Genomic DNA, 24629 nt, shown 5'->3' with positions numbered 1-24629 from the left:
TGCGCACACAGCATCCATCCCCGCTCCACCGCATCACCGCCGACCCAATCCATCCCTGCTCGATCCCGGCTTCTGGGAGGATTCAGCATCACCGGAGCCAAGCAGGGGAAGGGGCAGCTGTTTTAAATCCTATCAGGCTTTCAAGGAATAACAGCGATCTCTTTCAATCGCCCGAGGCTCCCGCGGAACGCAGCGCGGTGACCTCGGAGGCTGCAGCCCGTGAAATAAAGAGGCAGTGGGTGATGCTGATGTGAAAGAAGGCGAAGGACGGCAAACAGCGCCGTGCTTCTGCGAGCTTCCAGTCTGAGGATGTTACACTGCAGGGCTTGGGGAAGCTGAAATAGGGCAGCGCTGAATGGGGAAACGGGGCAGCTCCTCACCCTGCAGCCGTGGGATGGGCAGCAGAGCGCACTGCCAGCAAAGCTGCAGGGCTGGGCAGCGAGCAGAAGGTGATAGAAATGCATCCACCCCGCTCCTGGCTCCCTGCACTCACACTGGGGTTTGTCAGTGCCTTGCTACTCCTAAAGGATCTTCAGAAAGGGCTCTTAACCAAGCTGGATGTGCAGGTAGGACAACCTCCCCCCTCCTCCTCCCCCAGGCAAAAGGCTGTGCTCCTCCGGCCCCAAATAAGCTCTGTGCAGCAGCACAGCTTCAGTGTTTGTAGAATAAACCCTAAGAACTGAAATAACAGATGTGAGAAGAGGAATGAAGGTGGCGTGGCTGCTGCTGGTGGGGTCTGGTCTGTGGAAGCAGGCAGCCACAGAGCTCTGACACATCCAAATGACCAAATGAATGTGTCAGAAAGTGAAACTTCAGAGAGCATTACGTCACCGGATTGGAAAGCTGGGTTATTTCATGGATATTAGCTAGAAATATATGGAAAGTTTAGGAACATGAATTAAAAATAAAACAAAAAAGAGTTGGAATGGGACAAAGGCAGAGCATCAGTTAAGGCCCTGTAACCCCATACCTCTGAGCGTTGCTTGAGCACTGGGGACTGGAGCTGCTCCCACTCCAGCCCTGCATTCAGCAGCCTTTGCTCCACACAGAGGTGCCCAGAGGTATGAGAGGTCAAAGTTAACACATGAGGCAGCTGGAATTACAACAGAAGGGAGAAAAAAAAAATAACCAGAAGCAAAATAGGCACAATAAAAGAGAGAGGGAAATCAGAAGCAAAGAATACAGAAGAAATTTATTGAAAGCACAAGTACAGACTGGCCAATAACTGCTTTCTACAATCTGAACAGTAAATAATGGAGCTACAGAAAGGTACAAAGGTTGTTATAAAATAGTTTTAATTTCTTTTTGCATTACAAACATTCTTTGAAAGAGGCAATGGAATTCTTGATGTTGTGTACGCTTAACCCTCCCCACCCCACTTTCCACAATACTGAACCTGTAATAGCTGGTATCAAAATATACAATACATCTGTTCACCATAAAAAAAACTGGGTTTTGCTGCCCCCTCATGTCTTACAACAGGTATAAAAAAATTATAAATATGTACACCCTTTTGTTACTCACATTCTTTACATGCAAACACAGGGATCCAAAGGAAAAACCCACCACGTCTGGGTTCTGGGGTTACCTCAATTCACTTGCTTGCATTTTGCAAAATACATACATAGCCTGTGGGTCGACCAGATTAACATTTCAAGGCCACCAGACAGGTTTCATTCCAATGAGCCTCTTCCCAGCATCTCGGGTGAGGTGGATTGAATGCATCTGAAAGCTACAGCACAGCTGTTCTGCTCTGGGTTGCGCGTGAATCTGTGGCTGCAGGGCAGGCAGGAGCAGAGCTGCACCAGGAATGCAGCCTCTGCTGCTCCCCTCGTTTAGGAAGGGAGATGAGCAAACAGATTCCAGTCCGAGACACCTGGATTTGCACTGCTGAATGCAAGGAAACACAGAGTTCAGAGAGGCAGATTGCCATTCAATGAACAGGCTTGCTCAGATGGCGAGGTAACTGAAGCCAGCACTGATGGCTGCACACTCAGCCTCCAAAGGAAGGCTGGGGGCAGGCAAGTGCTACAGATCTCACGCCAGCAACCCAAGCTGAACCCTCACTCAGACTTCACACACTTCTCCAGCATAATTCACATCCTCAAGAGTTCAGGGAGGAACGAAGAAAAGTTAAGACTTTTCCAAACACTCAGTGCTAGGCAAGTCAGAGCTCCCACACTGAGCAAGGAAACCGTAACTTGCAACACTAAGACAATTAGAAAACAAAACTTTGGTCCACAATTTGCAGAAAAAAACCCTGAAAAAAAGTACAAGATCCTTGTTATTTTGCATCCAAACAGGTTGCAGGTTAGAGGGAAATGTAAGGCAACGTTGGATTACACGAAATAGAAGGCAGAATGGCCCGGGAAAGAGTTGTAAGCCAGAAAACATGAAGGTTGTTTTATCACTGGGAGAAAACGATCTGCTGCATTCTACTTATAATGAATTCCCTTCCTATAACTTAAAAATATCTGGGCTTATCGGTTAAAAAAAGTGGAAAAACTTGAGCCTGGTCCTTAAATTCACAAGCTAATTACGCTTGGTATCTCAAACACATTGCTTTAAAAGTCTGCTTTACGTGTTTCACCCATGTCGTTACATCCTCATCCTCAGTCATGACCTCAGCCTGATAACTAAATCACTGCCCTACAGTTTCAATTATAAAACAAAAAAAAAAAACAAAACAAAGTACAGTATACAAGGGTAATATCACAAAGGAGTAAATTTAGATTACGTTTATACCATCTTACCATTCTATAAAAAGGTACTTAAACTATTTCTTTTGCATATAAAGAGATTAGAATATTTGGTCAACTGGAAATATTGCTAGGCACAGATGACAGCAACTGCATCAAAAAAGTATAATACAAGAATTAAAACAAAAAGCTCAAATGCTGAAGACACGCTATAAGAATGATGGCAGAGCTACACTGGTCTTGTTAATTTCAAATCAGGGGCACGAAGGTGACTTGCATGAACACCTTTCTAGATGTGGGATATCCAATAACTCTTCAAATCCTAGCCAAGTATTTAGAGATATATATACACATACAATTTTGACAAATTCTTAATGATTTGTCTTCACAAATGTCCAGCAGTGGTTGGTTTTGTATCTCGATCAATGCTCTTCTTGTGAAGGGCAGAGCCTGTTGGCTCACTACTGACAATGGAATGTGATTTGGTCTTGGGAATGTTTCCCCACCCAGACCCTTCTACTCGGTCTGAATGTCACACCAGGGATCTCAACTCCCACTTGGAGGTTTGCAGATGGAGATAAACCACAAGCAGATTGGAAAGTGGCACAAAAACACGTGATACTACGCAATTGAGACAAGTGGGATACAAATGCCTGAAGAGTCAAAGCCCAATATTTTCTTTATCCACTCTGCCAGCTTGATTAGTTCTTCCCTACAAGTAGATCTAGTGAGCCAGAACTCATTCATTTCCCCTCCGCTCTCCCATCCGACCTCCACAATTCAGATGTTTTCCCAAAAAGAAGGAAAAGGTTTAAGGCACAGGATAGCAGATGCACAGTTTAGGTAGGATCAATGCAACTTGGTTTTGTGCTAGTTGGGTTGGGAGCTCCTATACAACCATACATTTTGCAAAATCCTGACTCAAAAGGCGCAAAAGTGAATGTACACAGTGGTTTTAGGTCTTTCAAGGCATGGATGGGTAAAGAAAAAAAAAAGGCATCAATGTGAAACCTGATAAAATTGTTGGGATCTGCTTTTTGGGGGAGAAGGAACAGGAAGGGAGGGGAATTTCCCAGAGCAGGTTCCAAAGTGTAAACTTCAACTTGTGATATTTTATTTGAACAGTCAAGATTGTTACCCATCACCGCAAGGTTAGCAATATGAATTAGATTTAATTTTTTCTCTTTTCTTTTTTTAAAAACCGGTAAACTGATTTCTCTTTAAAAAAATAAAATCTCTGGTCTTTTAAGGTCACTTCAGCTGCATTTTTTTTTTTTTAAAGTGGCTTTTTTTTTTTTCTGGAATGATGGAAGTTGAAACCCTCGTGTTCAGCCTTTTAAGGTCAAGGCTGAACTCAAGAGGTTAAGTCAAGTCCATTTTGTCTCATGCCTTCCAAAGCTTTAAATGGTGGACTTCGAGAAGGACACACGCAGGTGGTGATTCTCACCCAGGTCATGATTGTGGAGGTCAATGAGGGATTGAATGGCTTCTTCCACAGAGCCCATCTGGATCAGAGCCATTTTACGGTCCTTCCTGACAAGACAGAGATTTAAGACGTATTCAGTACCACTGCACACAGCATTTGTTTAAGTCAGTGTAAGTTTTATCACCTAGTGCTCAAGGTCAAGCAGTTTAACTACCTGGATAAATGCAATACAATGTCTTTTTTTTTTTTTTCTCCTATGTGGAAAAGATCAACATGCTTACCCCAAAATCTCACTCTGCTACCTTAAAGTTTTATCAACCATGCACTCCATCCAGGGTTGCTCTTGAATTCTTTCTTCCAGATGAGTTGGATTGCTATGTAAGTGACAGTGCTGCTCACTGTTCCCTTAGCCTTAGATTAAGTCAGGCAATTCTACCCTTCTCACCTTAATATAAGGACAGGATTTAAGAAAGAAAAGAAAACCACTTACTGGAAGAATTTGAAGCCTTTGACCATCCCACCATTGCTTGAGAACAACATCTTCAGGTCCTCTTCAGCTATTGAAGGTCTGAAATCAATAATTTTATTTGTTTTTCAGTCAAATACATGTCAGACTACAGCACTAAAACAGTTCCCCTCAGATCCTTTGCTGAGTTTCTCTACCAACAGCACAGCTCCTTGGACTGGAAAGACTATGAAGAACAACAGGAAGAAAAGCAAGCTTCTCTCCTGTCAGCAGTTAAAGCCACATTTTAACCCCCACACTGAACTCGTGGACATTTCCACACTGAGCACCACAGGAGGTTCCCCACACTGATACTCACGGAATGTTGGACAGATGAAGAGTGGCAGAAGGAGGAAAGATGTTCTGGAAGTTTTTGGAGCCTGGTTTCTTGAAACGGTGTAAGGGAGAATTTCCATAGTCCTTGGTCAGACCTTGGTCCTCCTGTCCCTCACGAGGGAGCTGCACTGTCTGATGTTTGGACAACGTTATACGGATTGGCTTCCCATGGAGCTTCTGGCCATTCAAATGGCTCATGGCTGCAATGGTGCAACACAGAGCTGAGAACAGTGGCATTTCAGTTCTGTTCAGACACTTCTATCAAAGCTAGAACCTCATTTTAGTTCTTCCCTAGGCAGGATACTACATCTCCCAGGAATACAGTGAGAGGCATCATCATTCTGCCTTAGAATCACAGAACCACAGAATGGCCAGGGTTGGAAGGAACCTCAAGGATCAGGAATCTCCAACCCCCTGCCACATGCAGGGCCACCAACCTCCACATTTAAAACCAGCCCAGGCTGCCCAGGGCCCCATCCAACCTGGCCTTGAACACCTCCAGGGATGGACGGGGCATCACAGCCTCTCTGGGCAGCTGTTCCAGCACCTCACCACTTTCACAGTAAAGATCTTGTACTGATAATTCCATTATTTTACCCCTAGATTATCTGGCACAAATTACCCATCGCTTGTTCAGAGCTGCACTGAATCAATGCTACAGATGCAGACAAGCAATTAAGTACACAAGGAGTTGTTTTTGTCTTAAAGAGCAGAAAGCTTTGACCACCCCACGGCCTAACTATCAGTTGATACATTTAAGCTTGCTTACCAAGCTGAGCCTGGTTTCCATCAGCCATCTGAACCAGGGCATTCTCTTTCTTATTAAATAAAATCTTCACCCTCTGCACATCACCATAGACTCCTTCAGAAAGTGAGGAAACAAAAACAGTCTTAGGGAGGAGTAGGAAGGAAGCCTCATACAGCTTAATTTTAGCTAACCAATCCAAGAGCAAAAAACATTCACAATCAGAACTGATCTCATTCCAACCACGTTTTACTTATTCTGCTCTACTTAAGGAAAATTCTTATATAGCAGAATAATAATGGAACAATACATTAAAGAAAAGATACTGGGTTTCAGCAAAAAAAAAAAAAAGCCAAAATCTAACTGCCAGAAGACTGGACAATTTAGCATGCTATCACAATTTAAAACTCTTATAAAAAAGACATGCAAAGCAATAAATCATGCATAACTGAACGTAAAATAAAGGCAAACTAAATTAAATAGCAAACTAAACAACGTAAAAACGAAATTACGCATTCAAAACAAACAAAAATAAAAGGCAAACTGCAAACTGTACATTTCTGAAGTATCCAAAAAAAAATAAATAAAGTAAATCTCAAATAAATGAAAAAACAAGGTAATAAAAAGTGTGAATGATAACATACCGAAAAGAATAAAGAGGCATTGGGGTGTAACTCTCTTTAGAGAACAGCAGAGCAAGGCAGCGGAGGGACAGGGAAGAGGTAAGGAATCGAAGGGGAGAGCGAGGTTGCACAAATCGTCCACAACGAGGAAGGGCAGAATCCCCGGAAATGGCGAAATTGGTTGATGGATGATGAAGTTTTCAAGATGGTTAATATTGAAGGGCAGGTTGGTTTCCGAAGAGCAGGGTTTTTTTTTTTTTTGGTTTTTTTTTGGTTTTGGTTTGTTTGTTTGTTTTTTGAAAGGGGAATATATATGGTTTTGTTTTGTTTTGTTTCAAGCAACAACAGGAAGCAGAAGTACCGTGCAGTCAGTTGGCAAAGAAATTCCGGATCAGGGGAAGAAAAAAAAATATTCAGGGATGGGGGAGAAAAGAAAAAAGTAGCAAAAAACACAGGTCAGTAAATACATAAGGAAATATGTAGTGTTCCATCAGTCAGATTTATAGAATTCTACATACAATAACTTGTTTACAGAAACAGTTAATAGGTTTTACCTAGTGGAACACAATGATAAAGAAAAGGCATTTTTAACTTCAGATATACAAGGAGGTAAGAGACAGTATCGCAACAGAATGACTTCACAAGTTTTAATACGAGTTAAATTGCAGTGATGTTCCCTAAAATTCCACTCAAACTGCTACTGATTGCTGTCATTTCAGAGGGAGCACTTCTTGGATCCAATCAAACAGCTGGAACTGCTCCTTGAGGATTAATGACAAAGGGAAGCAATCTATAATTGCATATTTAATTGTAAAAAATAGTAAAAAGCCAATTCAGATACTAAGCAATGTCATCTGGATGAGCAGCTGCACCACTACCAAAAAAAGCCTGGTAGGAGTGCTTGCTATAAAAGGAGCTTGGTAGCACTTTACAACCAAGTCTGTTCCCTTCCATCTGTCTCAGGGGGTTGGAGTTGCTGTGCAGGAACCCAGCACTGCTACTACTGATCCAGAAAGGGAAAGCATCTCTGCTCCCACTGACAACTGCATTCCAAGTGAAAGTCAATGCAAGCTGAAGACTTGAGATGACTTCTGCTTGCTATGGAAAGGAAAAAAAGATGGAGTCATTTCAATTTCCATGCTTCTGATTCAGAAAAAAGCCTCCCACCTTATTGCAGAGCAGTCACTCTGGAGAAATACTGTCTCTTAACTAACTGTTTGTGGCACAGGTAAGTTTCTACAACACTGATTATACAGGCAATGGAAAAAGTTTCAGATATCAGGTCTGTTAGTTCACAGCTTCAGTACAAGTATCAAAGTCTCTCTAGCCCAAAGATAAGCTGGATGGATAGTGAGGAGCTCATCAAAAAATGCAAGGCATGAAATAACCCAATATGTGAACAAGGCACACCCCTCAGATGCCACTCTTGGAGAGCAGCAAACACATGCAAAGTAAATAGGGGTAAAAAGCACAGTCTTATCATTGCCATCCAGAAAACACAAAGTCATCCCCCCAAAAACCAAGCTAGGCAGCATTACAATGGTTGAGAACAGCAAGGCCAGCTCTTAAAAAGTGTTTTGTTTGAGCAAGCATGATGCTGGGACTGAGATGACAGCTTCTGGAATGGCAGAAAATACACCTCACCCAAACCAGGGCTGCTTGCAGTCCTCAGCATTATTTTATGCCCTGGAGAAAACAGTATTGGCAGGTGAGGAATAGTCTGAAATACTGCTCCAATTGGTGCCTCTCACCAAAAGTTAAGTGTTTTTTCTTTGATTACTCATCACATCCAGGCTTCTCCTTTGATGCAAAAGAGGTTTTGTGGTTACTCTGCCATCACTGTTAAGTTTTATAGCTTTGCAAAGTAGGATTAAGTTGTGTGTGTGCAGTCCCACCAGTTAAAGTGTGCTCAGCAGACTGATCACACGCTATCACACACAACAGGAGATGCTACACTTTCAATCCAACACAGAGCCAAAAGCTGACTGGGAAACATTCAAGATATCAAATTCTTATGATGCAATCTTCTGTTAAAGACTTTTTGCACATAATTTCCTGCTTTGTTATTGAGGAAACCCAAGCATTTCAACTCACTAAGTCAAATAGAATTGAAAATGTAAACTGTGAGCTGTTAAGGGGTTTAGCTAAGGAAAACCTTCCCGAAATCTTGGAAAGGAAAAATGTGCAAGCACATGGCAGAGGAAATAACTGCACAAGTATGAAGTCAAGCTGGCAGGGGTCCAGACACTATACAGAGCAAAGGTCAGAATGAACTCTGTAGTTCTGAATTAATGTATTAAAAATCTAGAACATGCTAAGGGAAAGAAAGAATGGATGTGACTCTTCTGACCCAATGACAATACTACATGGGAATGGCAGAGAGATTCCAAATGAAGGGAGGGAGGGGACAGGTATTGTAGTCTTTGTGGGACAAGAGCAGGCAGGCAGCATCCTCAGCTTTCGACTAAAGAGCAGCAAGGTTTTAATTTGAGAGATGGACTTTCTGATTTCCTTTCAGCAACTAGAGTACTGTCTGCTTTGAGATTGAGAGCTGGCAGAGCACATCTGCTTTTCTAACTTTGCCGTTTCCTTTAGGACACAGTAGGGTTTCACTTTGAATGATTTTCAGCATAATCTGCATTCAGAAAGTGAAAGTAGAGGTAACAGGAAGGAGAAAAAAAGTAAAATTAGGACTCCACTAACCTCAGGATTCAGATTGCTAACCAGCAGAACAGAGTTCCCTGCCCCAGCGAGGCCGGGAATGGCAATCCGTCCTGCTGCAGCCGCTGCAGCTGCTGCTGGGATAGCCAAAGGAGCTAGAGCTCCATGAACATTTTGAACTGTCAAGCCTGGAAATTAAAGAATATTAACCAGTGAAGAAGTTAACAGCACGTACTCTAGTGTATCTGCTGCACCAGAAGGGAGAACAGCACACCTTCTGTAACATGCAAGTAACCATTCAAAACACAGTGACTATACTCTAACAGCAACAGAAGCCTCCAGTTCTGGTGCTGCAGGAAATGGTATCATTTCTCATAGTAATTGCTCTTTGCAGTGCCTGGTGCTCAATAGATGCCTCAGCACGATCTTGTTGACTACAATATTTTGCACGTTTCACAAGAAGCGGAATCAGCACAAAGCCTCAGCTCTGGTGGGGCAGGAAAGGTCTCACAAACGGTGTAATTGGAAGGGTCTTTCCAACCAGTGCATGCCAAAAAATGCTTTGTTCTTTAACCATGCATATAAAAATTATCATGCTACCCCTGGCTAATCTCTTATCAAATGAAGAAACACTGAGGTTTCATTTCTAGTCTGTTCACAGAACACCTGGCACCTCACCACATTAAAGCACTGCCCTTTGGAGGGCTCAAGTTCTAGAAACAACAGTTAGCAATGAATTACATGGGATTACTTCAAAGGGCATGGTTTGTATCCCCATGAGGAAAACCAACAACAAAATATTAGCATGTGGTTTGTGACTGTTCTTTCATAAGCAAGGAAATCCCACCAAGTTACTGGGAAGTCAACATAGCTTAGTATGCTATGAAAAGTTAAGAACTGTTTATCTGACACTAACAAGTGTATTTAGCACCTAAAGCATAAGTACTTGTCTCATATTTGGCTAGGCATGTAAGTAGAAATATTTTGCTATCAGCAAATTTTAAGCTTCAGAGCAACTGTAATAATGTAAATTCAGCTCATACTGAATACCAGCTTTACTCAGTTCTTATGGAAAAACAAAGATTCTTTGCTTCCGTTCACCTTTACAGATGTAACGGTGGGTTTCCCAAACTCAGCAGCCCCATGAGGAAAAGCTAAATGCAAAAACCTTAACTTACCAATAAATCTCCCAATAGAGCAATACTTAAATACTGGTTTTAGTGTTGCTCCCACTCAGATTTTCTTCTTTCCATGTGAATATTGCCTAGCCAGAGTAACTATAGCTACACACTTGGTTGAGACTGTGTACTGAAAAAAGTCTTTCCCCTCCATGCCCAAGTGTCAGCATTTAGGACTTAAAGGACTCCACTCCCCCCCCAACCACCACTACTTAGCTTTAAAACATCAAGATGCTTCAGCAACAACCAGAGAACCTATATAAAATTCCAACTTACGAAGTACAGTACCTGCAGCCTGAGGAATTGCAAAGGTGGGAGGAAAGCCAGCTCCTGCATATGGAGAGGCAGGGATTATTCCTGGGGCACCTGGGAAAGAGACACATTACATACAGATATTCAACAGCAAGAAAACCCTAGGCTTAACTGTCTTCATCTGTCCTTCTACGTATGAATTGGAAGCTAAACTGTAACCACCAGGTCAAAAATGTCTTCAAGCAACGCTGAGTTTTTTCAAGAAATGACAGGCAGCATTCCTTGAGCCCTGCTGGGCTGACACTGCCAGCAGAAGGCAGCTGTTGACCAGAATACAAGTTACCAGCTCCCATCACTGCTTATCCATGGTACAGTTTCCAGAAGTATGGGGTTACAACACCCCCAAATTACTGCTCAGTCTGTGCTGCAAACAGAACAGCAGATGGCACTCAAAGCACAGACAGCTGCTAAAATCCTCCAAGCCCCCACACAAACAGCTTTCACAGCAGCAACAGGCAGCCACAAACATATGCCCATGTAAGTATTTTGCACTCAGATCCAGTGATCCCAAAATTCCTCATTCACACTATACTCTAAAATTTTTCATAACCAAACACACTAGGATTATATCCTCTCTTCCCAAACTAACAGGAGTTGTTACACCTGCCCTGCTCCCACGTTAAGAACTCTCACCAAAAGCAGCTGCCATGGTCTGATCAAGAGGAGGCTGGTTATCCCCAGAAGGTAGGTCTGGTCGTGTGTAATCTCTGCTTTTGTCATTATTATATTTTACATTGAGACTTGTGAGCTTTGAGAAATCTATGCGCAGCGTACAACAGGCATTGTAGATATTCTGTCCATCCAAAGACTGCAAGGAAATAAATCACTTTTTAAATGCATCATGAATTCATATTAAATATCACAAAGAAATCTCTGAGGAGAGAAAGTGCTGCATCACTCCAGGGAGTGCTGCATCTGAAGACAAACAGATAACCTGTGCAGAATTAACATCACTTCCACTCATCCCCTTCAATAATTATCCTCGTTACACCACACTACTCTTGGTGGTGAAGTTCCCTCCCACTCACACATGCAATCTGCAATTTGGGTGATGCTTTCACAAAACCACATACACACGTTTGTCCTAGAACAACAACAGCAAGGTGAAAAGTTGAAACGATGCAGGTGTTTAGCACTGCAAGCACAGTACTCACCAGTTTGGCATGCTGAGCACTCATGGGGTCAGCATATTGTAACAGAGCCTGAAATTGGTTGTTCTTCGTGAACGTAATTATTTTCAAGACTGTACCAAATTTGGAAAAAATCTGCAAGATAATATTTGCACACTTTGTCACCCCATCACCAGAACTGAGCATCATATTCATGTTTCACATTATTAGAAGCAAAAGCAACAAGAACTGTCCTGTCACCCTGTAAGCTTCCCAACTTGAAAGCAGGTTCTAGACTATGCCACAAGCACTGTTTACACTAAACCATGGCAACTACCTAGAGAAGAAACGGGACTAGCTCAGTGCATCTTTAAGTCCTCATTTTAACATCACTCTTATATGGGAAGATACATGCAGACCTTCACAAACTCAAACATTTTCAGGATTTCAGGGATTTTTACATGCAGTCAAGCTTGCATTTTAAACAAAGATCAAGTTGAGTGACTGCAGTGCAGAGCAGGAATAAGTCTTCATATAGGTTACTATTTAAGTGACATAGTTATATGTCACTTAGTATACTGAAGTAATTTCAGTAAAATGGTGGGTAAGCATCACTGTGTGTGGAGGAAGCAGTGTATTAACACCAGAGTATTAAGACCAGTCCTGAAACTGTAACATTTGTCCTTCCTGCCACACCAGGTTAGAATCCCACTACAGCAGGCCAGCAAACCTCTGCAAATTAAGACTGGCCAGATTGAAAACAAAACAAGGAGAGCCTCATGCAGGCATCAGGGCCTCTAGAAAGCAGAAAACTAACAGTTGTGGTCAGAGCTGCTCTTTCCAGAGCTTGCTTTACAGATATAGACGTGTGCTATTACAACACTAACAATGTGTAATTCCCTATTTGTCTCTTTCCCTTCCCCCAGGACAGTCTTCAAGCTGTGAGGACATATTTTACCTGATGCAGAACATCTAGAGTGACAGGATAGAAGAGATTCTCCACAATGATCCTCAGCACAGGGCTCTGGCCAGCCATCGCCATCCCCGCATCCACAGCTGCAGCAGGAGCTGGCAGTGCCAGGTTTCCTGACTGAACAGAGTTCACTGCTTGCAGAGCTGCTTGGGCACGCTGCAGAACCAAACATCCTGTTAGACTGACACTCCTGCTTGCAAAAATACACATTCAGCTTTTCTTGAGTCTCCCCATCTATTTACTACATAACAAGCTGCAATTTACTATTCCTAGAGCTGAGAGTGCAGTATTTCAGCACATTTTAGATGTGGGAAATACAAAGTCACCTCAATCAATAACAACAATGCAATACACACTAAATAAAATGCTACTTACACTACTGTTATCTATACTCTTGCTCAGCACCCACTAATGCTGTAAAGTTATTCCACTGCTCAGGAAAAAGGTAAATCCAGGCTCTTTTGGGATGCAACATCACCTCCAGAACAATACTGAAGCTGACAAAAAACTAACAAATTCAATACACAACTGCCATAGGGATCCAGCAGTGAAAACTGACATGGCAGTTCCTGTTGAGTGTCTTTTCTGCATATAACATATGCATCAAATTGTGGTTTTGTTAGATGCACCAAGCAGTGGCACTTCATCTGCACAGCAGGAGATGCTCTGATGCCAATGAAAGTCAGGCTGAAAAGTGAGGAGGCAAACTGGATGTGTTAGGAAGCCATCCCTGATAAGGAGGTGCAAGTAACCTGAACTTCTTTCCAATGCTCCAGTCCTGAAAGATTGCCAAGAGCAGCTAAGCCAAAAATGGAACTTTCTACTACGCAGAGCCTGTTTTACACAAACTCTAGACAGCCCAAAGCATTAAAAACCAGTGTTCAGTTCTGCCTGTTTCAAAGCTAGCACATCCCAGCAACCCTCTCTCCAGCAGTTACAGGTTTTGCCTCCATCAGAGCTTCATTTTACATAAACTTCTTGAACACCAGCAGCATTTTTGAAGCGCTGTAAGTCTTTAGAGAGGCATTGTTACAGTTTCTAATTAAAGAATGCTAGAGTGCAATTCTTTGTGATCTCACTTATTTTCTCCCCAACATTAAAGGAAGTTTTAGCAGCTCATTTAGTAGCCTGCTGAAGCTCTGGACAACAGCTATTACAGTAGGTATTCATCCATAAGCTAGAAGCTTGGGGTAGAAATCAAGTAGCAAATGAAAAAGTTGCAAGCAAAGGGAAAAAGGTGGTCAGAAGCAGCCATGCTGAAAGACAGCCTATTAGAACCTAAATGAGAGGCATTTCTATTCAATCAAATTCTCAGGAAACACAACATGCTCTTTTTAACACTTTTGTAGATATAGTTCATCTCAAAACCCTTCCAGGCCTACACCAGCAGCAAAACCACCAGCTGGGAACCATCTGTCCCTCCCACCTGCGTGACAATGTTAAGAAAGAAACTAACTGCTTGGTTTGGTGAGTTGTCTGTCTTAAGCTCCTTGTGGTTGGAGAACTGGATGTAGATGGGCTGGCTTCGAAGGACTGGAGTGACTGTGGTGTAGTAGTTTACCATGGTGTTGGCTGCCTCCTCTGTATTCATTTCTATGAAAGCCTACACAGAAAGTCAAATCAATCAATTCAGCACATTAGCAAAGCAGCTCACACTAGCAGACATGAATGCTTATCAGTAGCATGTGATTGATGAATTCAGAGGGAGCTTCTAGTTGAAATGAACAGCATTTAATTTTCACAGCTGCACTCGTAGGCCAGACTGACATTAATGCAATGTCCAACTCATCCTAAGATCTTTATGCTACATATATTTGGGGGACTGGCAATAACAGAAGTGCCTGCTAGAACACTGGAGTAGAGCAACAATCCAGACTCTCAACACTTACTATAATAAGCAGCTTTCCATACTTTGTAAACCTACTCACTGTTTCACACCTTTGTGGTCTTCTCTATTTTAGAAAAAAAAAATAAGGAATTTTAGCAAGTTAAGCACAGAGGTTACTCTGTGTAATGCCCAATTGGAGGAACTGAATTCCACACCCCTGCGTGTCAGATGCCACTGTGTCAGACCACCCCTCTGCTGCCACATGTAGCACAGCAACCAAATGTAAAAGAATACTGATGGGAAGGTTCAGCCTGCACTGCTATCCCACCAGCAGCTGCATGTGACATCACTAGCCAACAAAATAAACCAATAAGCATTACTTCTGGAGCAGCCCTTCCATGAAATCACACTACACATCAGAGGCACATTTTCATCCCTAGGATTAAAGACACAGTACTCGAAGCAATGATTAAAGTTGGCTTGCTTTTTAACTCCTTAATTTGTACAATTACAGTCACAAAGCTCACACACAACACCTTCTGCATTATCCAGTGGTGCTTCAGCTTCACCCAGCTCATTTTTTTCTATCTGGAAAGGTATCCTTAATGTGCAAGGTTACAGTGGTGGTTACTCAACAACCAAACTGGCTGCAGTGAAAAAGGCCAACTCACAGCACTGCTGGCCAAACCATTTACCTAGCCTGTAATCTACAAGAACAAGCATGATGCTAATTATAAATGACTACCAATAATTACGGACTCAGCTACTTGAGCAGCCTGAAAATAGTATTTTCTACAGCTCATGGGACAGCCATGGAAAAGTCAAACACAGCATGCAGAAGTTATCAATCCGAATGAGTAACAGTTGTTCTGACAACTCGGAGCTGCTTTACTGATGACAAACTCAAGTCTTTGTCAACCTCTGCTGTCAGTTGTGGACACTGTACCTGATTTTTGCCTTTCAGCATCAGAAGGTTGGTGACCTTGCCAAAAGGTAAGCCCAGAGAGATGACCTCAGCCTCCGTGACGTCACTGGGGAGCTTACGGACGTGGATTACTCTGGATGGAACCCCAGCACTTCTGCTGTCCCCTTTGAATTTTTTGCTGTCGTTTCCATTAGCTGTAAAAAGAAAAAAAACAAGAGCAGCTGCTCATTAGGGCGAGTTTGATGAGCAAACACACAGTCAGGACTTCCGATGTGCATCTTGTGCTCCCTGTCCAATTATTTCTATTACAGAGAAAATCTATTGTCTAATTTAACTTGAGTCTGAGTACACAGTTTTACTCCTTTGCAGACTACATGCATGTGAGTGATGGAGCTGAATGTCACTGCAATGGAACATACTCTCCAGTGGCCATTTTGCAGCACGCAGATCCCCAGACACTCACATTTCTACTGCTTAATTCCAATCTGTTATTTCAGACTGCTGCTTTATTTCCAGCATTCTTAGCAATGAAGCAGATTTGATGATGTCCTTTTCAAACAATTGATATTACAACAATAAAAACAACCCAACGTTGTAGATCTGCTGGATTACATCTATGGCACTATCAGACAGCTGATAGTGTCTGGCAGAGCAAAACCAGGGGCTGAAAAGAGAACAGCAGCTCAAGGTAAGATAATTCAAAGCAATGATGAGCACATTAGGCAAAACTCTGTTCTGGGTGGGATCACTGACCTCTAGATGGTGTCAGACTCCCAGAATAAACAACAGCAGTTTGCTATATATGGCCTAAATAATCCTACGTGAAACACAACTGTGTTTCAAAAGACACCAGTTTACAGCAAAACTTATTTTATTACTGTAAAATCATTAGAACAAAAGGTTTGAAGCAAATTTTTTTCAGTCTGCTAACCATCAAGGTGCAAGACAAGATGGTGCTGAACAATAAACTTACAAAGACCTAGTAAGCATTAGAAATCTACATTTTTAATTTAAAAAATATATATAAAAAAACCAAAATCAGACCTCCTGATAATATCTGCAACACCCATCAATTGCTATTCTTTTCTTATAGGCAGTATTACCTGCAGAAGAAGCGTTGCTGCTCATGATAAAGGGTCCGTTAGTAACACAAGTAGAGAAAAGCTCGTCAGATCCCCGCTGGAAGAGAAAAGAAGAAAGGTAAACTGACAGCATTTCTACTGTTTTCAGAACACCTGAATAGAACAACTGATATTAAGGCGTAGAGAAGCTGAACAGAAGCGCAAGTGAAAATATACTGACAGTCAGCCTCATCATCATCAATTAAATATAAGTAAGATCCAATTTGGTAATTGAATAGCACTATCCAATGGCTCCATCGAGGTAAACACCAGGAATCTCAGGAGCTGAAGCATTGCTGAGTTGTCTGAAGCCAGCGTTGAGCATTGGGCACTGATATTCACTGCTTCCTAATAAATATAACCACATTTCTGATGATTGGTGTCAGATTGATTTTCATTCTTTAAGGTTAAGCTTGAGCATTGGTAGTTGATCTGAAATAGCAAAGCAGATAGCTGACATCTATTCATTAGTATGTTTTTAATGCCATTCATTAAGATCAGACCAATTATTTTACTGTGGGCTACCAAGACTAGAGGAAGTCTTAAGCAAAAGGCAATTTATGACTTAGTGATGAGATAAAGATGCTATTCTCCAGTGAAAATGGGACGACAACTTGGAGATATTAAGAAATAGATGGAACTCCCCCCTTTCCTCCCCCAAGAAAAAAAAAGGAGGGAAAAAAAAAGAAAATGAAGCTCCTTGAAGAAAGCTACTCTAAGGTGTAGGTAAGTAGAATCATATAGGATAATGTGTATTATCAGATCACAGGGTTGTTTTCCAGCCACAGCCCTCAGAACAGCAGCAATATCTTCTACAGGGCAACAGTACAGCAACACCTCAGCAAACACTTCAGCCAAAGGACTGAGCATTCTGAAGCTGAGAAACAAGCACCACAGGTACAAGGTCTGTGACCACATCCTCCCTTGCCTCTGGCAGGAAGACTTCCACACTGAAGTGAGCACAGCTACTTGCAGAGCAGCACAGCAAAGTATCTTCCTTTGGTTTTCCACAGAGCAGCATCATGCCTTACAGAGCTTATTTAACCAAAACTCCCAAAAGGGCTCCTACCAGAATCACTCTGCCCAAGCAAACTGATACTACACAACTAATAGACATGCATTTATTTATTCCAGGCCTTCTGCTATCTACAGGCAAGGTGTAATTCCATCTATTCACACACCTGCACTGCTCTCCCTTCATTCCCTGAGAACAACACTGAGAGGCTCTGAGACCACTGCATGCAACTTCAGCTCATTACAGCATTCCCTGTGACCCAAATGATCTGAACTGACCAGAACCAAGCAAAATTAAGAAGGTTGAAAAAAGGCATTTCTACAACTAAAAGCAAACGGTACATTTCATTACAACTTAGCACAAGCTATACTTAAAAACAGTAAGAATTTCAAACAAGTTATGCAAAGGACCTCAAAGCTCACTGTGAGCACAAGCAAACACGGCCACGTAAATTCAACACCCAAAAGCACCTTCTTCTAATTTCCAAATTATTTTACATAGCAGTGTCACAGTAGAAGACCCCTAGCAGCAATAGGAAATGAAGCCCAGCCCTGCCTTCACTCCCACCCAGGCACTCCAATGGAAGCTGCCAGGATGCTACTCCCCCCCAGCCCCCCCCAAGTATCTGCTGGCACCTGCAGTAACAAGACCTGCACAGCAACAGGAGCTCTGCTGGCTGCACAGGGAACAGGTCAGGAAAGTAGGTCACACACTGAGCCCAGCACACTGAATTACAGACAGGAGATTAGGTTTTTTCTTCTTCAGATCCTGAATTTCTTGTCTGACTGCTCGGTGCTGCTCTTCAAAGCTGAGCTCGAGAACTTTGATGTACTGAATAGGTGAAATTGGGGCAGGTTCCAATGCCATGCTTCATGTGCTGCTGCTGATCACCTGCACAGCACTGACCTGGTCCTGCAAAGGCAAGAAGCACCCATGGCAATGTCACCTAACAAAGTCATAATGAGCAATGGCCCTTTTAACAGTTGCTGTAATTAGCACTGGGATTTCTGAGCGCAAGCAAGAGGCAAGCTGGTTTTTGCACATCCAGCCCTGGTGGCCCTGCACAGAAATGCCAAGAGAACAAGCTTAGGAGAGACCAGGCCATAGCTGGGGTGACACCAGACAGTAGGTGCAGGGAAGCCTTCACCAGAGGGAAACCCCACCAGCTGCTGCCTTTTCCTCTGCATTTCTTCCTTCATTGGTGCTGCTGGGACTCACCTAACTGCAAGTCTCTGTTGGTGGGTGCTTTCTGGAAAAACACTGCCCGAAGGAAACTGAAGACAGTTCCATCCATCCACACTCTGTGGTAGGAATATCAGTGGGACTCTCAGCAGTTGCCTTTATGGTTGCAGTGATTGCCAAGAGGTCTTTTATTCTTTAAAACTGTGTTATAAATAAACTCAAATGCCCCATACAAAGCAATGCATTGCACCAGACCCAAAAGAAACAAATCAAGTCTGGTTGTTTCAGAAGATGCAGCTTCTTGCCAGCACCATCTCCCTTGCGGATTCTGAGCATTATTGAAAAGGCTAGTAACAAAAAGTGCAGACCCTGAACTATTCAATGTTTTTATTTCTTTAAGGGCAGAACTCTGAGCCATAAGGAGGGAAGGAGGTGAGCACACAGCTGTGTGGGTGCTGGGCTGCTGGCCAGGCTCAGCCCACAGCACTCCTCTGCCTTTGTATTCCCAAGCACCTGGGAGAAGCCCAGTTGTGCCACACATCAGCCAGCTCTTCACATTAAAATCAGCCACCCCACTCACAGATAATTCAGACTGACATTTCTGCTCAGCTCATTCTGTTGCAGCTCATATTTTTACAAAGAGATTAACAGAAGCAACACTATGCTAACACAGTAACACTGCTCTGCATAAATTCATCAGCTCAGTTAATAAACCTCTTCCTGTTTACAGAAAAAAATACCATCTTTAAAGCTGCATTGCCAAGCCTTACCTAGTCCAGGGTAAGGCTGTTTCCAGCACCACCAGCACCAATTAGACACACTCTGCTGACAGGTAAAGCACTGCCTGGGAGTGTTGCTATGACAGCAACCTCCTTCTGTCCTCAGCACACAGCTATGGAGGGCCTGTTGCTCAAGCTGCATTAAATTAATGCAACACTCCTGCTTCGTGTGGGCTCATTATCAATATTTTAGCTGCCTTTCATGAATTAGAGAAGGGAAACCTGCTGCAAGGCAGAATCCCAGTGTTCTCTATTTTTCCAGGTTACATTCTCAACCATCCCCCAAACTCTAAGCCACTTTTTGGCTTTAAAAGCACATTTTAACAAATGAGTTGTAAGAATTTCAAATTAGCCTCTGCTTTCAGAGCTTAAAAACCCAATATTTAGCCCATAACACACTAACCATCTGGCTCACTCTCACCAGGATCACACCTAAACTTCACCGTGGTTGGGAATGAAGAAAGGCACACCTAGAAACTCTACAGAAATGTCCAGCTGCCCAATGTAACCCCTTAGCCACTCCATGTCCTGTCATTCATTTCACATTACAATAAACCAACCACATTCTGCCAGTGCAAAAAGCTTAAGGTGTACACACAGTGATCAAAGCATGAACTTAAAGATCAATAGGTGATACCAGTACGTGGTGACAGCTACAAGAAGGTAAGTGTTACTAGCAGAAAGCAGCACAAAGCTACTAGCAAAAGGAGACAGGGGAAGTCACCCATCACTGCAAGGCCAGCACAAGCTACTAGCTGGCCAAGAATACATACATATTTTAACAGATGGGATCAACAGACCAGCATCCCTCTGAACACCCTTTCCAGCCCTGCAAGCATGCCCAATCAGCATCATTCTTATACTACGTGCTTCCTAAAATCATGCAGATTTGGGACCCTGCAAGAGACCACCATAGTAACACTTTCACACACAGTTACCCAAATCCTTTGCTCTGCTAAAAGTGGAGGAGAGACTCAGAGCACAGAAAGAACTGGGCATCTCCAAAGTGTTTCAAAGGCTCCACATGAGCTTAGTCCCAAAGGAACAGAAGAATGCATACTTTGAGACTCAAATCTCTCTGCAAAGGAGCTGGTAAGGAAAATCCAGTCCAGTGACCTCATTCACACACATTTTTAGTTACATTCCAGTGTTTTCTGCTGAGATTCAAGAGATAGGAATGGAGATAAATTTCAACTACTAGGAAGAATGGTGCAAGTTTTCCTCATCTCCCACAGGAGCCTCACTCAAAGCAAGGCTCATTCTACCCCCAATACTCATTTTTCCCCTCCTGCCCCCAGTATTCTTTACCTATTTCATGGTAGAGCAGCAAGAAAAATATCAGATCCTTATCTGTGCGTGAAAACACTTCTGGAGAACACGTGATAAAAGCACATTCTCCTTCAAAGGAGGATATTTAACATTAATACAGAGCAACTGAGGCCTGCAGCCTGCTTCATGGCTGTGAGGTGAGCCATGGCACTGCACCATGCAGTGGTTCTCAGCTGTAACTGCATCTCCCACAGATGGGACATCAGACCCAAAAATAAGAGCTGGGGGGTGGGCTCAGTCCACTCAGTGGCTCCTGGCTGATTTTGATGCTCTGATTCAAGTGCAGAAATCCCTGGAACACTTGCAAGTTAAATCCAGCCAGATGCTATGTGGGCATTAGCACATTTAGATTTCAAGCACTATTTAAAAACTCTGCTCATTTGGGGACAGCAAACACCTGGCACCTTTAACTCAGAGCCTTTTAAATTGCTACAGCCCCATCTCTGTCTGGGCCACAGTCAGTGTAATGGCCATTCATAAGAGCCAGCATGCTGAACTTCCCAGTAAGCCTCACGCTGACATACTGGGTACTCACATTTCTCAGCATCCTGGAAACCAGATTTGTTGGTCACAGCATTGCATACAACTTGGCACTCAGAAAGCCTGTTTCCCTACAGTACATACTGCCACAACACCTGGTACAATGTCTATAGGAACTCCCATCTATACATACACTATGAGACACCAGAAACTTCAGCATGACATTAAGCAACTGCTGCCACAACCCGAGGTGGGATTTGGCAACAGCATGCCTCAGTTCAGGCACACAGCAGCTTTACAAAGCCAGATCCTTCACCCCTCATCACATCAGCCCCTCCCTGACTTTCTTTCTCAGCCTTAGCTGCTATGGAGACACTCCATGAAACAAACCTGCCCTCTGAGCAAATAAAAGGTGTGGCCATTGCAAATAGCTCTAAAATTCCTAAACGGCAAACGCTGCAGCAATGCAGTCATTCTTGCTTTGTAGGACAGCACACACCCAGGCTTTATGATCCACTGTTCCCAAGTTGAAACTTAACTAGCAGTCAGCCTTGAGCTCCTCTAATCATTACAGCAGAGCAGACAGGTTCTCCATAAAGCTGAACACAAATACCAGCACACAAACACCGCTGGATGAATCACTTTGGAACAGATGGAAGCGATGAAGGAATATTTGGTGACCTAACCCATAAGCCAAACTGAGCATGCAGGTTCAGAAGGAACCCCACACTAATTCAATCCCTTCCAAATCATTATTGTGTAATAACCAGAAACTGCTTCAGCACAGACCAAGCAATTACACTGAGATTACCACAACACACGCTGAACTAAGAGCAGCACTTGATGAGTTTTCATGCAAAGCTTAGCAGACAGCCATATAAGAGCCCCATGGAGGTAGAAATTAAACTACATTCACCCTTCCTCACCACGTTTGTCATCATCTCACTAGCAAGTGTGCATCTCCACCTCTTCCCAAGCACACACAGCTTCAGCTTGTTTCCATGTAGAGTTCTAGATGCAGAGTGAAGAACTGTTTTAGGCAGCTCTGACAGCTGATAAGCCTCTGCTAACAACCTTGCTTACCACCTGCGCTTCAACCAATACCTTTAAATCCTGCTAAGAAAGAATTTAGGCAGTTCCATAACCCGCCATTCCTCACTGCTTGCTTCTGCACAGGACAGTCACCTACGAACTGCACACAGGTGCACAAAAGCAGACTTTGCACAGCAGATCACCCAGATGAGATGGAGCATTTCTCCCCTCCCCATCATGTGCTGCAGCCATGTGCCCTACATGTGTGATCACGCCTGTTGCAGGCAGGCCACAAGAGCCAGCTTGTTGCAGCCTCTCACTAAAGCCATAGGAGAGGACTGGAATTTCCTCACAGCATTCTTGGCCCGCTGCCTGAAGCCATAATTACTGTTCCCATGGCAAAAATCCTTGCTTGACCACAAATCACTTCTATGCAGGCAGTCTGTATCACACTCCAGCAAACCCCATTTTAAAAATTAACTTCTCAGATGCCACAAAAGTGTACTGTTTTTTTCCTCGAAGTGTCATCTTTTCTCAAGAGCTCGATTTAACAGAGAAACTACAATGACTGTTCAGCATTTCCAGCAACATTTTTTAGTTGAAATTCAACTTTCAAGAATTACAATATATCACAGTTCATACTCTCTCTATGGCAGTCCTGCTTAGAAACAGTGCCCAGACCAGACCCAACACCTTCAAGCCCAAGTACTGTGCCCCCATCTAAAGGAGATGCTTCCTTCCTTCCCAGATATTAAATCATGGACAGATGAGAGACTCAAGTCATGTGCTTCCAATCTACAGGACATTCCAGAAGTCCATACATCAAGAGTCCTTAACAGAACTGTAATGAGTTTCCTAAACAAGTTGACATACTTCAGACTGAAGAGCATGAGGATTTGGTGGAATGGGAATTCCCAGGAATGGCCACAGTTACCACCCAACAGAAACATGGGCATCAGGCAGCACAGCACTCAGGTATTCAGCCATGAGAGCACCTGGGAACTTCAGTTACAGAACATAAATACAACACAATCTCTGTATAACGAACACAAACGTGTCAGGATTCATAACACGTGAAGGATGGGAAAAAATCCTACAAAAGGTGCCCAGACCCCACCTCTAAAACAAAGCAGAGCAAACGTACACCTTTCTACAAAGCCTTCCATTTGAAAGCTGGACTGCAATAACCCAGAACATCTTACAGCAGGGAGACAACCAAGAGGTCGTTGTTGTAAATCATCCCTGACAGTTTGCTCAGCAGTGTTTTTGGGTTACAGACACTTTCCCTACTGGTTCAAGAAGTCTCCAGCTTTGGGGTATTTCAGTCACACCAAGAACGTCTAAAAAGGTGCCCAGTGTTCTCTTATCAAGAAAATAGAGAGCTCACAGCTTTTGAGACTCATCCCCTAATGCCTTAAGGAGCTTGACAGAGTTGTGTTCCTACCTTCTCTGCACATAGAGAAAATGAGTCAGTTTACACCCCAGGCCAAGAACACTTTTCCAGGTGAAGCACTCATGTCCAGCCTAGGAGCTCAAGCCAGCAGCTAGAAATGCTTTATAAAGCCAGCAGATCACTAAACTGCAGCTACACATTATGGTAAGTTATCAAGCAATTATAAGGAACATCTGCTTCTGAATGGGGGGGGAGGGAAAAATCAGTTAATCCTCAAAGCGATTTCAGTGATGCCCCAGGGGTCAGAAAAATGACACCAGAACAACAGAGCTCTATCAATGTCGTTATTGTAGCAGAGAAGACTGAAATGTTTCTGTGATGTTACAGAAACCTTCTGCAGTCCTTCCAACTGCTTTCTGGCAAACCAAAGGAAAGCAGATGGAAATAGAAGCACTGAAGAAGCAACAGCAGCATCACAAAGATCTGCAGCCAATGAGGTTTAATGGTTACCACTGAGATAAGTGCTCTCAACAAGCAATTGATTACACAACTTGGTGATGAGCTGCCTGCATCTCGCTCTGTGCACACAGCTCTAAGAGAAGCCCTCGCTTTGTTGCTGCAGACAAGATTTTAACCCACCTACAGCAAAATCCACGATAAGAATGAAATGTTACAGTTCACCATTTGACAACACAACTTCTGTTACATAAGCTACGCTGACATACTCAATGACTTAAGCAATCAGATATCATGGCTGTATCAGAAAAAGTTTTTAAGAACTTACCTTTATCAAGATGTTTCAACTTCCCTTTTTGCTCTGAGATCCGATTCAACCATCTCAACCCTCCCCTTGCCTGCCTTAACACACAGCTTCATTTTCTGTGCACTTCTCCACTCTCTGCCCCAATGGCCAAACAGTACTGAGGCTGTTACAGCTCTGTCCTGTGCTAGGAGTGAAAGCACGAGCTCAGGATTTCC

At 43.1% G+C, this 24629-nt stretch overlaps 1 protein-coding gene across 4 annotated transcripts in view; it reads right to left on the bottom strand.

Moving 5' to 3' along the window:
- Positions 1-1278: 1278 nt before the first annotated feature.
- The window catches only part of PTBP1 (polypyrimidine tract binding protein 1), a 28280-nt gene continuing 4929 nt past the window's right edge, over positions 1279-24629 (bottom strand). For 2 of the 4 annotated variants that reach the window (XM_090126269.1, XM_090126267.1), the window contains 13 exons: positions 16424-16499; positions 15342-15514; positions 14024-14170; positions 12553-12723; positions 11640-11750; positions 11119-11293; positions 10450-10539; positions 9038-9183; positions 6356-6389; positions 5736-5828; positions 4950-5166; positions 4616-4693; positions 1279-4232 (listed from right to left, as the gene is read on the bottom strand). In XM_090126269.1, the coding sequence (XP_089982395.1) occupies positions 4100-4232; positions 4616-4693; positions 4950-5166; positions 5736-5828; positions 6356-6389; positions 9038-9183; positions 10450-10539; positions 11119-11293; positions 11640-11750; positions 12553-12723; positions 14024-14170; positions 15342-15514; positions 16424-16448 (1593 nt within the window). In that variant the 5' untranslated portion in view covers positions 16449-16499 and the 3' untranslated portion in view covers positions 1279-4099. The remainder of the gene's footprint in view (positions 4233-4615; positions 4694-4949; positions 5167-5735; positions 5829-6355; positions 6390-9037; positions 9184-10449; positions 10540-11118; positions 11294-11639; positions 11751-12552; positions 12724-14023; positions 14171-15341; positions 15515-16423; positions 16500-24629) is intronic. The other 2 variants (XM_031604221.2, XM_090126270.1) reach the window with 2 other exon arrangements.

The sequence above is a fragment of the Phasianus colchicus genome, chromosome 28 (assembly GCF_987193195.1).
Source record: "Phasianus colchicus chromosome 28, bPhaCol1.hap1.1, whole genome shotgun sequence".
Classification (NCBI taxonomy): domain Eukaryota; kingdom Metazoa; phylum Chordata; class Aves; order Galliformes; family Phasianidae; genus Phasianus; species Phasianus colchicus.
This window is presented reverse-complemented; position numbering and strand designations above follow the sequence as displayed.